The 15,109-nt window shown below is 43.5% G+C and overlaps 2 protein-coding genes across 6 annotated transcripts in view; one reads left to right on the top strand and one right to left on the bottom strand.

Moving 5' to 3' along the window:
* The window catches only part of SEPTIN8 (septin 8), a 77,715-nt gene extending 71,253 nt beyond the window's left edge, over positions 1-6,462 (top strand). For 3 of the 5 annotated variants that reach the window (XM_048862505.2, XM_048862498.2, XM_048862501.2), the window contains one exon: positions 3,823-5,280. In XM_048862505.2, the coding sequence (XP_048718462.1) occupies positions 3,823-3,988 (166 nt within the window). In that variant the 3' untranslated portion in view covers positions 3,989-5,280. Of the gene's footprint in view, positions 1-3,822; positions 5,281-6,031 lie in introns of those variants that run through there. The other 2 variants (XM_048862504.2, XM_048862499.2) reach the window with 2 other exon arrangements.
* On the bottom strand, positions 5,058-13,572 carry CCNI2 (cyclin I family member 2). Its single transcript, XM_048862506.2, has 5 exons — positions 13,207-13,572; positions 8,632-8,788; positions 7,338-7,472; positions 6,459-6,533; positions 5,058-5,228 (listed from the first exon to the last, which is right to left on the bottom strand). Exons 2-5 carry the CDS (start codon positions 8,743-8,745, stop codon positions 5,058-5,060), a joined length of 495 nt encoding a protein of 164 aa, XP_048718463.1. The 5' UTR covers positions 8,746-8,788; positions 13,207-13,572.
* Positions 13,573-15,109: the final 1,537 nt, after the last annotated feature.

Raw genomic sequence — 15,109 nt, 5'->3', positions numbered from 1 at the left:
CATGTTCCTGATTTGGGAAATGGTGACATCTCTGAATAGGCTTTTCAGTGTGAGTGTGCCTTTTAGAATGAAGAAACTGTATACAAAGTGGGATAAGTGCCGTGGACCAGAATACAGAAAGGTTAAAATTTGGCTTTGTTAAATAGTGTAGGATGAATTGTCCAGCTGAGGGGCAGGAAACTACCCACAAGCTCAAAGCTAGACAGGAAGGAAGATGTGCAATGTGTCTGAGTGTTTTAGGTCAGTTACAGCTATGCTACTGAGGGTGCATAAGAAACAGCATACAAAATGAAACAGCCCTGGGACCAAATTGTCCCTTGACAAACACCCCCTCAACCCTGTTACCTTCAAGGGATTGCATGGAGTGGCATCAGGGCAGATTGTGGCCCTATTCCAATTTTATTACATTCTTAACCTTAAGGAACACACTCAGAAAGCCAGAATTTAGATTACAGTTTATTTAATGAAAACTACAAAAGATAACTTGCCTCTTTAAAAGTCAGGCAGTCAAGTCACAGTTTGTGATAGAAAAGGAAGGCGTTGCTTTTTTTTTCTTCTTCTTCTTGGCTTTTTTTCGGGGGGTCCTACCACAAAATGAAAACGTTCCTTATGCGACTTCGGCAGGATTAATAAATAACATTCCAAGTCCCTCCAGAAACTAGCCCTCGAGATGCGTGGAAAGGCTTGTAAACAGTTTTCTCTTCTGGTACAGTGCATCCTTTTTTAATTCCAATTTGAAAACTTATTTACTACATCCTTGCAAAGAGACAGACTGGCAAACCACCCTGTTCAACCTGTAAGGAGAGCTGTGGTTTAAACTAGTATAAAGCGCAACGTTCACAGTTTGTGATAGCCCTGCCTTGCTGTATGACTCCATCCTGTGTTCCAGTGGTTGTCCAAATGCACTCATACACACATCTCTCGCTTGCATTAATTCATCACCCTGCGATAACAACTGTTTGGTACATTTAGCACATATTTTTGCAGTTTAAAAGAAATTTGGCTTACACACCCGCGCATGTGCACACACACACACACAAAGCTGACCGTACCACGGTGCTTACGCTGTCAACATTTTACCAGAACATTTCTAAAACTAAATCTGTTAATTCAGCCACTAACAGTTTTGAGCCCGCACAGCGTAGCTGTGGGAGATGCTTCACATAAGCACAAGGTAAAAAGAGATGAGCAGGACAAGGATTGCCAGGAAACCTCATCCTTCATTAAGGAGAATGCTGCTGCATAGCTAGAGTGAGGCTTGGGTAAACCCTCTAGTAGTATTAGGACGACACTTACATTCAGGTCTCTGCTTAGCCCCACCCCATGTTCACCCATGCGCAACTGAGAGTGAATGGGCCGGGGCCCTCACTCTGATGAGTTATGCCTGAAGCCCCTTACCTGCACTCATACAAAGGCACGTAACTAGCTTTCATACTGGGCCACAACTTGCAGGATCAAGGCCTAATCTGTTTTCCCTACAGTATTGTTCTGATTACACTTTCAAATTAGTATACAAACAAAAAATTAACTTAAAAGTGCTGGCCCCCGTTTTAAATAAAAGAGTAACAATCACTCTTTCAGGACTCATACTTTAAAACATTTGCCAGGCTGCTTTAAAACTGTTACAAACTACAGAAGTCAGTTTAACTGCCTCACTGTGGAAATTAGTAGTTAAGGCAAAGAACCAAATGTTTTTAAAAATATATAAATTGTAAAAGAAAAGGTGTTTGTTTTTTTTTTAAAAAAGAGAGAGAGAGACAGTTCGCATGCTACAATATGAACAAAATTCAATTGCACCACATAATCTGTGAAGGTCTGATGCAAAGCCCACTGGAGTCTTTCCATTGGTTGCAATGGATCAGTCCTAAAAGCTTGATTCTGAAAGGTGCCAGAGCACTCAGAGCATCTTTTGAGTTCAAGATCAGCCCTTAAGTAAAACTGGAATTTCCTACACTGTGGCTTAGTCTGTTCTCATGACACATTTTTGTTCACTGTTAAATCAGAAGTTTGGTCCCACCTAGGAATATTTCAATAGACCTAATCGTCCATGCAATGGGAGCTCCCTTCCCCACAAGGCAACTCACCTACAGCTGTTCAAATTATGGAAACAGCTGGTAGAAGAGAACAATGTTATAGTCCGGAAGGGCTGAAGTCACAATGCATGCTGGGAGAGAGCCTAAATAATAGCTGCCCAAGGAATGTAGGTCCATCAGTTCCTCCAAGTGCAGTGTGAAGCCCCATCTGCTGAATTTAGATCCCTGAGTTGTATGACTTCAGCTATCCATAGCTGGTGAGGTTTTAACCCAGCTTTATGCTCAGATCATACAAAAATGGTGGGGAAGTAGCAAACATTGTTTTAGGACACACTTAAAAGGCGGCAAGTTAATGTTTTTGGCATTGCTCTATCCAAAACAAGGAATGCTTTCATTTGACAGCATCTAGCATTCCATTCATCTGACCTATTGGCAACCGCATTTGCTAGTTCCTACACAATTATGGCCTCCCCTAGTTAATTTCAGGTGGCTGTAATGGAGGACAAGGGGAACTACTTTCTCCTTGCCTCAGATTATTGCATGCGCCAGCGATGCTGACCCTTCCACCTTCTGGGACACCATCCTCGTTGTATAGGTGCCTGAATCCATCATAGAACTCATCTGTCTCCATGCTGTCTTCATGAATTTTGACGGAAGTAGGTGTGAAAGTTGCTGGAACTGGCTGACTCACAGTGACCCTTGAACTAATTTGACTTGAATTCTTCCATTCAGAATAACAGTAGGGTAACTTTTCCTCTGGATGGGCTTGGATGGCTTGGTTGGCAGGATTAAAGATATAAACAGCATTGGATGGTTGTAAATGCATTAGCTGCTGATCCACAAGCTCTTTACAATGGATGAATTTGACGCTACTAACCTGCAATGAAAGATACAGAACCATTTTTCTCCAGTTTGTTAAATTATTCTGTCCTCTGGTGAAAGCTTTAATTGACGTGCAATTCTAAGTAAGCTCAGTGAAAGGAAAAAACCAATATCAAATTTTCCAGTATTCAAGGCTTATAATAATAGCTTAGCATTTATAGAGCTTCTCATCAGTAGATCTCCAGAATTTTACAAAAGGTGGGTGAAAATCATTATCCCAATGTTACTGACGAGGAAACTAGGATGTAGGGGGTTCAGTCACTGACGAGCCCAAGGTCACATGATGAGCAAATGGGAAAGTTAAGAACAGATTCTAGGTTTTTTGACTCCCAGACTACCTCCATACTCACTGCACATGTTCTTAATGAGCACATGTGTTCTGTAAATAAGAGAAAATGTCTCCATTTCAAGACAAACAGAAATGCCCAGGAGGTAGGGTGTGGCCTTCATCTATCCATATGTTCAACAGACTGTTTTTAGCTGAAGTAAATGCACTGAAAGATCCTGGCATTCCTAAATCATATAAACGAGCAGATTTTCAATCCTGCTCAGCACCCAGCAGTTCCCATTGAGAACAATGAAGAACCTCCTCCTCTTTGAGAGCAAATGAGCACTGAAATGTCTCGAAAACTGGGTCTAATGTGATTGACCCACCTTTCACAATAAAAGACCCCTGTAACGAAATGCAGTGCACTCTTTCCTCCAGGAGTACCTAACTCCTATTAACACTAAGGGGGTTGGTATCAAAGGGAGAACAGACCCTGACATATACATGCACTCCTGAGAAGTACATTAAAAACGTGCAATGTTGGTTGTAAATACGCCGCAAGCTTTATTCATTTATCTGTGCGCTGGCCTCAAATTTGTGGTTTGAGGCCATTTTGACTCCTACCTGTGCTTTTTTTAGCAGATCAGTAATAACAGGAAACCAGTCAGGAGTCAGCCTCTCCAACTCTAAGGTGATGATCACCAAAGCCAATGTGGAGCCCTTAAACTGCAATAGTTGGTGGCATGCCATACAGTGCTGTAGCTGTTTGGTCAAGAACGCAACATGGCGGGAAGGATTCATCTGAGGCAGCCCATTTAGTAGATGGGGCCAGTTGGACATCACCATGGCATGGAACTGGAGAGAAGATAAATATATACATACATATATATATAAAAAAAGCAGAGGTCAACAGTGAACTTTGTACGTTTCATATGTTATTGACCAGAAGTGCAAACTAATTTCAATCCACATCAGGAAGTGTAGAAATATTTTCCCTGTTACCATGTGTTACTTGGTTTGTGTTGTACTTGCCAACCATCAAACTGTTTTAAAGCTTATAATGAATGTAAAAGGTCTGTGTTTTCTAACAAATTCTGAAGTCACTGCATTATCCTGATTGCCAACAAAAGACAAGTGGTATTCAGGCCAGCAGATAGGAGTAAATTCAGTTGTAATGCTTCTGTTTCCTCAGTAAATTCATAGTCCAAGCACCTGGCTATGATAGGTGGTTTTCAAACAATCAGCAGCTTAATATGGTTTAAATATCCATCCATTACCATAAAAAGAGAGCCCAGGGTATGTTCATAACACATGATTTTTGCCTTATAAACACATGATCATTTATTTAAGAAAAGTGTAATTGTTTCTATGAAGTGTTTAGCAAATAATGTGACTAAGTGCCAGATCCGTATGGTCTAATTGCCCAAAACTGTGGTCAAGTTTCAGTGGGGGGCAAAAGATGGTTTGAGAGGACCTGTGTGTGAAATGTAGCAAAAATTCTGACAGCTTTGTATGTACAGTATTAATAGAATGGAAATAGTTAGAAATATTTTTGCAGTGTGTATTTAAAAAAATAGAAATAAAAATGGAGTACAGTTGTGCAGTACAGGAATCTTTTTAAAGTCCATTTTAGTTGTCCTTTAAAAATGGGGGTCTGGTTGAATAATTTTTAAACAAAAATTAAAGCTTTTGACTAGCAGTGTTTAAAAGAAATCGACATTTTGCACTGTAACATTCTTCAAAAGACTTGCAGATAGCTAAGAATGTGTGGCTTAAAAGTCACTGTGGAGGGGGGTGGTGAGCGCACGTGCATCTGTGTTTTCTAGTCTTATTTGGTAAAAGAGCTGTTTCCTTAAACGAGAAACAAAACTGGTTTAGACTTTTGCAAAATTCTTAGTGCTTACAATGTTTAAGAAATCCATAGGTGTAGCTGTGTAAAGATCCCAGTGAAGCTTATCTAGTATAATTCTTTCCATTCTCAAAATCTCAGCTGGAGAGCATTTACAACCACTCTGCACTGCAAGCTTCTTCACTGATGGTATTACCTGTGAAAATTGAAAAGAATAATAATAATAAAGAAGCCACCTTACTACACAACGTTGTGCGTGACCTTTTGTTGTCTGTGCATGCAAAGGGATCTGATTAACACATGGGTGCCTTGAGGAGCCAAGAATTGTTTAAATTCAGGTTACCCGATTTCTAAATACCTCCTGACAACACCAAGAGGGAATGTGACCCTGTTTAATATGAAATTCGAGATTCAAGAGCACTGCTTCCCCAGCCTTATTATTTTGCTGTTGTGACGGTCTCTCTGAAGCCTCCTGCTAGCCTGTTTCTCGGTGCTTTTTCTTTATTTGTGGTTATCTTATTTCCTGTGACCAATGACTCAACTTCTCCTGTACACTGGGAAAATATTGCAAAGCACAACCTTACGGTATGTATTGTGTGAAGGCTTATGAGCATCTCTGCAGAGCATTTCAAGGATGTTGACATGTTCAAGGAGAAACACACTTCTGACTCCAGCATTTACAATACCGAGTTCTTCTACTTCATGACCGTTAAAAAGGCCTTGAGCCCAGAGCTCTTCTCCTTTCATTACAGTTTGAAAAATAAAAGCTTTGGCCACATTTAGATAACGAAGAGGAGAGGATGCAGTCTATGCTCTTGAAAGGCAATTTTGAGCTATTATTACAAGCCTTCAATTTTTTTTTTTAATCTCCAAATTTGAAATGGAACTAGTCCAAAACGGTTTACATGATTTTTGAGGTGTGCTTTCAAAATGCTGCAAGAGGTTTTAGCCACATGATTATAACTGGGTAATTATCTCACAGAGATTATCTCTTTTCAGGTAAGCAGTTGCTGATTTAAGTGTTTAATGAATGGACTGGGAACCAACCAATGTTTGAGTTATCTGCTCCAAACTTAATTGGATAGAAGTCAAGCCACATCTTCTACCTTCAGGAAAATACATACCTTCTAACCTTCCTTTGAAGAACTATTACCCTGTCTTGGCTTCCTTAATCTCCCAATTTCCCACCACTGCAGCACAAGTGAAGGACAGAGCTTTAATAATATACATCTTTCATTCAAGGGACTCATTACACTTTCCAAATGATGGTTAAGTAATATCAAGACAAGACAAGTGTTATTGTTCCCACTTTACAGGTTAGCTAACCAAAGGACAAAGAGGATAAATTGGTAAAAGCCTGGAAACATGAATGACTTCCAAGAATGACCAGAAGTTGATTTACTGTATTTAAATAAAACATACAGACCTCATCTTCTTCATTGGTTTTTGCTGCAAGGACGAGGCAGGTAACTGCTATGCACCGAAGGTATTTTACTTGTGCCTGCAGGGGAAAGAGCAAAACACTGAGCACAGAAGACAACGTTCTAGATGAAAACAAACAATGGTCATTCAGACAGAGAGGCCCAAGTCTTCACCTTTAGTTTGCATTAAAACTACTTTCACCTAAATTGAAGTTCCTATTAGTAAAGGATAATTTGATGCTCAAACAAAGCAAAGACATGAAAAATTACAATGGAAGGAATCCCCTCCTGAGTGCAGGTATCACGGCATTCCGTTCTTAGATCATGCAATACAGTCAGCCCTAACCTGCAGTGCTACCAGTCAGAATGTGATGATTCCATTTATTTATTGTAAATTGGTGGGTACTGTATACTAGACTTGAACCTTTGCCTGATGCCGATTATGACTCTGAGTAATAATACATAAGATAGGGTCCTGTCCTGTTGACACCAAAGCCAATGAGAAATTTTGCCACTGATTCCAAAGGCAGAGCCATCAGGCCCATAGTTTGTGTAAAATAGTGGTGAAACGTAGTTGCACGAACACAAAGTCTTCATGTTTATAACTACATTTGAACTATAATTCAGGTGGAATCCCTATTTAGGACAGCACTCAAGTATGTGCTTAAGCTCCTACTTATGTCCTACTGACTTAAAGTTTAACACATGCCAGGGCCTTGATTGCTATCTGAGTTCTGTGCTTTCTAGAGGTTCACTATCGGAGTGATTCCGAAATACCTACAGTCCAGCTAGATTTGTGTACAAACTGAATCCTAATTAAATATTCGCGGCAGCCCTGGTTAATAATAAAATCATAAAAGAAAGCTTCCAAAGAGAATCTCTACCTTTACTGATGCCAAAAACCGGTTAAGAATGTTGATAGCCAAGGCAAACGTTTCAGAGTAAAATTGGAACTGGGAGCTCAATTCTGCAATCCAGAGAACTGCTTTCTCATAATGTGATGGAGAGAGATCTGTCCCCTGAGATGGAGGAAGAAAGTTAAAACACAATTGGTGGTTTGTTAAACACCACACTTACTTTGGAGGAATAGAATTTAAAAACCCATCTGTTTAAATGCTCTAATCAACAGCTCAGTTATACTCTTAGTCCAACAGTAGAGATCATCTTGAGGGCTTGAGCTGATTTGTACATCTACAGGTTCTTTGTGCAGCTCCTTGTCTCTCAAAGTTGCTCTATCCCTGGACTGGATAGAAGCCAAGTTTGCTACCATAGAGGACATGCCGCAAAACCTATCTACCTACAGAGGCTTTTCTTCTGAGGACATGTTCTGAGGAGAGGACAGACTAAAATAAGTCTTGTTGACATTGTATTATTGTAAGTGATTTATGGTATGCATTTAAATGTTAATATAAAAGCAACCAGAGCTGTGTCATAGGCACAAAGTATAAATTAGGGGATGATTCAGATAACAATGTCCACCATTAACTTGTATTATATTGATCTCAAATTATCCATTCAGATGATAGTGCCCGGTTCATTAATAAAATAAATACTAATACCTTGCACTTATCTAGCACTTCCATTAGATTGTGAAGAGACGGGACATAGCCTGAAATGCTTTTCAAGGGCAATTTTGCACTTTGATTTCAAAGCACTTTACAAATGTGGTAAGCATTATTATCCCCATATGACAAACAGAAAAACTGAGCGAAGTTAAGTGGCTTCCCTATGTAACAGAGTGAGCCAATGGCAGAGCCAGGAACAGAATTTAGTTTCCTGACTCCTAATCATTAGATCACAGAGCATCCTCTCTTACTCTCATCTCAGTGAAATTGGAGGGTGGGGAATAAAAAGTGATCAAGCACTGTAGATTTTAGGACTACTTACGTATATGACCTATTTAACACCAAATAAACACAATCCCCTGTCATCTGATTGCCACTCCCAGGTTCTCATTTATGCAAGGATATTCTCTAAATTTTATTTTGGATCAACTGTGTTTTCGATATTGTGCATCTTGTTATACTAAATTGAAATCTGGACAGACACAGATCCCAATCCTGGTATCTAGTCCATATGCGATGTGGACATGTGGATCGGATAGCAGAATTGGGGCTGTATTTTGCAGAAAACCTTCTGGAATCCTAATGCATTTCCATAGAGAACAGAAAAAAATACCTTCAGTGTGAAATTCCAAAAAACTGGCACCTTCCAATTCCTGGCCTCTCTTGTTAGGGCATCCTCTAGTAGGAAGGGAAGTCTCTGACACTCAGAAGATCTGGTACACTTCATGGCAACGAGTGGATGGGCCAGTTTCCCAGGCAGGCACAGCTATCTAAACCAAGGAAAACTGAAGCATTATAAAACATTATCACAACTCCTTAAAACTATATGAGGATTTTTTTCATAGTGGCTTCTTCAACTTTAAAATGTTGAGAACTAGCTAAAGAATGTCCCTGCTACTTGTCTATTGGCCAAAGATGTTAAGAGGTAGGACCCAATCTTGCTTTCATGCCAGTTCACGACAATTTTGCCATTAACTTCCACGGAAGCAGAAGCAGATCCATGATGAAAGAACCTCAGATAACTGAACAACTATGCAGCCGAAGGGCTTTTCTTCATAGACTTCATAAATGCTTGCAGTAGCCTTCTGATGGAAGACTACCTACTACTGAGCTCACGCACTCTATAAATGAAATGAGGTTCCCAACTAGCTTTAAAAAAAAAAAACTATTAACTGCTACATTAAAGGTTTTGGAAAACAGAGGCCTAAAGTTTTAATTTAAGATAAACAGGTTCAACATCCTTTTTTGCTTTGTTTTCACACAAAACCTAAGAACAAAATTGTTTTCAATGGGTTTTATAATTCCAGGGGAAAGAGTTTTGCTTAAAACGAGATAAAACTTTGATTGCAGTGTTTGGAATCTAAACTTTACAGTCTAGTGCTAGTGACTGAGAACCTGGATGGATTCACCAAGCCAGCATGGATTCACCAAGGGAAGGTCATGCCTGACTAATCTAATCGCCTTCTATGATGAGATTACTGGTTCTGTGGATGAAGGGAAAGCAGTGGATGTATTGTTTCTTGACTTTAGCAAAGCTTTTGACACGGTCTCCCACAGTATTCTTGTCAGCAAGTTAAGGAAGTATGGGCTGGATGAATGCACTACAAGGTGGGTAGAAAGCTGGCTAGATTGTCGGGCTCAACGGGTAGTTATCAATGGCTCCATGTCTAGTTGGCAGCCGGTATCAAGTGGAGTGCCCCAAGGGTTGGTCCTGGGGCCGGTTTTGTTCAATATCTTCATAAATGATCTGGAGGATGGTGTGGATTGCACTCTCAGCAAATTTGCAGATGATACTAAACTGGGAGGAGTGGTAGATACGCTGGAGGGGAGGGATAGGATACAGAAGGACCTAGACAAATTGGAGGATTGGGCCAAAAGAAATCTGATGAGGTTCAATAAGGATAAGTGCAGGGTCCTGCACTTAGGACGGAAGAACCCAATGCACAGCTACAGACTAGGGACCGAATGGCTAGGCAGCAGTTCTGCGGAAAAGGACCTAGGGGTGACAGTGGACGAGAAGCTGGATATGAGTCAGCAGTGTGCCCTTGTTGCCAAGAAGGCCAATGGCATTTTGGGATGCATAAGTAGGGGCATAGCGAGCAGATCGAGGGACGTGATCGTTCCCCTCTATTCGACATTGGTGAGGCCTCATCTGGAGTACTGTGTCCAGTTTTGGGCCCCACACTTCAAGAAGGATGTGGATAAATTGGAGAGAGTCCAGCGAAGGGCAACAAAAATGATTAGGGGTCTGGAACACATGAGTTATGAGGAGAGGCTGAGGGAGCTGGGATTGTTTAGCCTGCAGAAGAGAAGAATGAGGGGGGATTTGATAGCTGCTTTCAACTACCTGAAAGGGGGTTTCAAAGAGGATGGCTCTAGACTGTTCTCAATGGTATCAGATGACAGAACGAGGAGTAATGGTCTCAAGCTGCAGTGGGGGAGGTTTAGATTGGATATTAGGAAAAACTTTTTCACTAAGAGGGTGGTGAAACACTGGAATGCGTTACCTAGGGAGGTGGTAGAATCTCCTTCCTTAGAGGTTTTTAAGGTCAGGCTTGACAAAGCCCTGGCTGGGATGATTTAACTGGGAATTGGTCCTGCTTCGAGCAGGGGGTTGGACTAGATGACCTTCTGGGGTCCCTTCCAACCCTTATATTCTATGATTCTATGATTCTATGATTCTATGAACCTGAAATGAAACTGGTGAGTCTGTTTCCGTTAGTCAAGCAGAAAGCAATGCAAAGATGCTAAATGAAAGCTACTGAAAAATAAACTAGATTTTAAAAATTCTGTTTGTTGTTTTAATCTTGGCGGTTACTGGTAACACAGGTAAGGAAATTTGATTTTTAAAAACAAAATTTTAAACTAACAGCATTGCTTTAGAAAAATCACCACCTCTAACCAGTCAAAACAGTTAGACTTGGGTATTAAGAAATGTCAACTTCATTGTCAAGGTGAAATTAAAGATTCAGTGCCCCATGAGTAGCTGAAAGGAAAGAGCATGAGCACTGGACACAGTGTTTCACCTGTGAAACTGGGCCCAAGGTTGATTTTTACTAATTTTAAGTTCTCGATTTCTTTTCTCTATAAAGACCTGTGGACCCTGGCTTCCTCATCTTTGCTTCCCAGAAGCTCTTATCACTATTTTCAGCAGCTCAGTTAAGTATTCAAAGCCTCCATGAATCTTCTGGAAACTACTCTACATTTCCAAAGCTGAAACTCCATGACATGTTTTTCCCCTCCCCTGCTAAAGGCAAAAATAATGCACATGACTTTGGCTTTAATTAGCACTGGGTGTAAAAGAGCATCAGAACTGAAAGCCGTAACATTTAACCAAAGGGAGAGTTTGAAACAAGAACTGAAGCCAATTTAACCATAGGAGAGTTCGAAACAAGAACTGTCAGGCCACTTTCTGATACACACTTACATATCCCTGTTCCTGGTTTAAAAAAAAATTAATAACAATTAAAATTAAACAGAAGCAATTCTTAATACAGAAAAATGAATATTGGCAATATAAGTAACTATACTTCCCAAAATACTGTATGTGCAAACTTGGCACTCCAAGTGATTAACAGAAAGGATCTCTCACATTTTACATTTACAAATGATTCTTATCAAAATCCATTTGCAATCTTCTGCCTTTCCTGAAGCACCACATTATTTAAAATGACATGTTACAGAGTAATCCTGCCACAGCAGGGGAATGGATCAAATGATTCAACAGTTCATTTCCTTCTCTTGTCTTTGCCTCCTTTGTTTCCACAAAGAGGTGCAGCTGGCAACATTTACCCAAATGGCGCATGAGAATAAGAGACCTACATTTCAGACACACCATCCTCTGCACAGGGCTGACAGCAGGATGATGAGGATGGGCCTGGGTAGGCCATATAGGTCAGGAATCCCTGGCCATAACTCTGGATCCCCAGTCACACTGATGAGGCAGAGCCAATCACAGGGACATGCTGTCGCACAGGGTACCCCATTCCCTGAGTGGGCTAAACCTTGGATCTGGAAGCAGCAGCAATAAGGTAAGCTTGACTATTTTTTTTTAAAACAGAAAGGAGATGGAAGCAGTGGGAGATTGACATGGTTGGGGGAAAGGTGGGTGAGAGGGGTGAGGATTGAAGAAATTAGCACCCCCTAGGAAATTCTCACCTCTCTAAACACTTGTGAGCCTAGCCAGGGTATGGAGAGAGAGATCTCCATAATCCTATCAGTCTCCAGCTGCGGGCCTCACGTTGTGTTGCCATGGCTAGCAGCCACTGCCTGTACTGTGCCACCGGCTCCCTCCGAAAACACTCAGAGCAGGGATAGCTTTAGAGCAGCATTAACAACCCCCCACCCCATTTTAACTTGGATATCAGGCCGTGGGAAGGGTAGGAGTATCTTGTACCTGTGCGCTCGTTTTCCCCCTTCGTCACACATTGGCCCAAAGTCCCCTTTATATGACAACCCCCTCAGGGGGGCTGGTTGTCACAGGGTGTTAAGATGTAGGGTGGAGGGGGGTCTCCTTGTAACTGGGCGAACCCCGTGGACTGTCCATGATTTTGACCTGGTGCCAGGGATGCCCTTAGGACCTTTTGTCACTTGACTTCTCATTGTGCTCTATCTCCCTTGTAGAGCTGATGGGGGCAAAAAATCCTGGGTCCCTGGAGTTGTCTGTTTCTCCCTCGCTCTAGTTTTTTTTTAATGCTGAAAAGGCACCAGAAGGAAGGGGAGGGGAGTGGAATTTGACTGTTGGATCTTAGTGTGAACACATCTGGGCCAGGGTTTCCTCTCCCGCTCTGTTCCCAGGCCCTTATGTTGGGAGCACAATCTGAGCCCGCGCTGGGGGGTAACTTCTGTCTGGACGCTGCACTCAGCACCCACAAAATAACCAGGCTGAGGGGCAGAGGGCAGGAGCAAGGCAGGCAGCGACTCCACCATCCCTCTTTCGTTTTCATTTCGGAAACAAAAGGGAGGGCGATCATGTGATGGGCTGGCAACTAACTACACAAGTAACCACATCACCGGCCCTGGGAGCCGGGGAGCGGCTGCCCCCCAAGTCAGGAATCTCGGGGAACGCGGTGGGGGCTGGGATCAGAGTCAGGGTACCAGCACTGGGTACCAGTGGGGCCGGCGGCGGGGGGTGGGGGGCAGTCCCGCCGAGAGCTACACCCGTGCCCGTCCCTTCCCCGGGGCTCACCTCCCTGGATCGGCCGCTGCGGGTCTCCTGGGCCGCGCGGGCAGGGCATTGGGGAGCCGCCTGCACGGTGGGGTTCAGCCCTTCACTCCGCCGCTTCCCCCCCCATTGTGTCCAGCCCCAGCTCCGGCTGCGGCAGCCTCAGCTCCAGGAAATGGCTCCGCCTGTGCAGGCAGAGGGGTCTCCCCGGATCATGCTAGAAGGGGGCTGCTGACCCCCGCCCAGCCCGCGGGGAAGACAGCCCTGCCCTGCCCCGGAGGACGAGCCGCTGGCAGGGATACCTAGCGGGGAGAACCGCTCTGTTGACAGGCTCCGGAGCCTGCGCAGCCTTTGGGGCTGGCTCTGATCGCGCCAGGCTCCGCCTCTCCCCTGCCGGGAGCTGGGCTCGCACAGATCGCCCTCCCCTGCCGGGTCCTGGGGGTGCCCAGCCCAGCAGCAGGAGGACAGCTCCCCCTCCCGGGGGCTACGTGAGCCTCCGCATGGAGCAGGCAGCTCGCCGCCCGCCCGCACGCAACTCCTCCTGCCCTGCGGCCCTGGGAACAAGCCCGCCCGGCTGGAGGCGGGATCCGGTGTCAGCCTGGCAGCCGCCTCTGCTTCTCGGACTGTCCCAGCCTCCCTGGGTACCCTGGGGGCTTTCAGCACCCGCTGTATCCAGGCCAGCGTGGCCGTCGGCCACTCACCGGCCTTTGTTTGGGCTCTCGAGAGTTGCCGTGGCAAGGATTCCTCTGCTGACGCCCGGGTCCACACTTCGGAAAACATAGCGGGCACGACTAGCAAAAAGCAAACGCGTCTGCAGGAACAAATGCGCAGTCTGGAGAGTGATCCGAGTCGTGCCACTGATGCTCAGGGTAATAAAAACGAAGCACATGTGCAAGTGTTTGCCGGATTGGGGACCTAAGTGAGTGTCTATATTTAATGTTATGTGTTACACGTTTAATAACTGTTAGTCTGTTACTGACCATACCTTCTGTTATATTAAACTGGGAACACATTTTAAACACGGCATTTGATTCTCACTGTTTATGGTCTTTTTGTTTTGTGTTTTACTCAGTCTGGAAAATAAAAACAGACTCCTCAATTCCACTTCTGTTAATAGTTTCTGGGTCTCAATTTCATTCACTAGCATAGCAGGCTCTAGCCTCTCTCTGCATCTCAGAACTGCATTCAGGTGCAGATGTCTTTCTTGACAAATAAGAGTTATATGTTGGTAGGTCTTTTGTTTTAAACCTGGTGGCTATTTAGGGTATGTAATTACTTAACTTGGTTATACCATATATATCCACAGACGAAGACAAAACCATGTTGTAGCTGTTCACAACTTGAGTTATCCAGTGTTGCAGCCAGGGTCCTGTTCCAATCACTAGGACAATCCACTTCAATATATAGCCACCAAAAGAGCTGAGTAAAGGTTGTGATATGAACTGTATTATCTAGGGCAGCTTGACAGATGGAGCATGAGAACTCTGCCTCTGTTGGTTCACTACCACTCATATGTATGTATTTCTTTCTGCCTCCTTCTACCTGTTTCAAATTGTCATTGTTTTTCCTAGGGCAGCCACCAGATTGTGTTCACAGCTGATCTGGGAGTCACATGACACTTTAAAGAGTTTACAGGGAAGAGGAGCCTACACAGGGGCTTGATCCAATTCCCACTGAAGTCAAAGGCCTTGTCTACACTTGTGGCAGTGTGTAGGGTACACACAGCGTCCACACTCACTGTGATGTGTAGCTACACGCTGCAGGGAAAGGCTCTGGTAGAGAAGAAGCAGCCTGGAAAGACTCTGGCAGTGGGGAGCTGCCAGAGCCTTTCCCTGGTGCCTTCCTCCTGCAAGAACCTTTCTCTGCTGTCAGAGTCTTTCACTGCATCGAGGAAAGGCTCTGGCAGTGGAGGGACAGCGGGATACTA

The sequence above is a fragment of the Caretta caretta genome, chromosome 8 (genome assembly GCF_965140235.1).
Source record: "Caretta caretta isolate rCarCar2 chromosome 8, rCarCar1.hap1, whole genome shotgun sequence".
Lineage (NCBI taxonomy): Eukaryota > Metazoa > Chordata > Testudines > Cheloniidae > Caretta > Caretta caretta.
Note: the sequence above shows the minus strand (reverse complement) of the source record. Positions and strands in the feature narration are given on the sequence as shown.

What these genes read in the sequence shown, in the direction of transcription:
- CCNI2 (XM_048862506.2), bottom strand. Translation starts at nt 8,745, where the DNA reads ATGAAGTGTACCAGATCTTCTGAGTGTCAGAGACTTCCCTTCCTACTA. An exon ending in TTTGGAATTTCACACTGAAG is followed by an intron (nt 7,473 to 8,631) that starts GTATTTTTTTCT and finishes CCTCCATCTCAG; the next exon opens with GGGACAGATCTCTCTCCATC. An exon ending in GGTTTTTGGCATCAGTAAAG is followed by an intron (nt 6,534 to 7,337) that starts GTAGAGATTCTC and finishes TTTCCCCTGCAG; the next exon opens with GCACAAGTAAAATACCTTCG.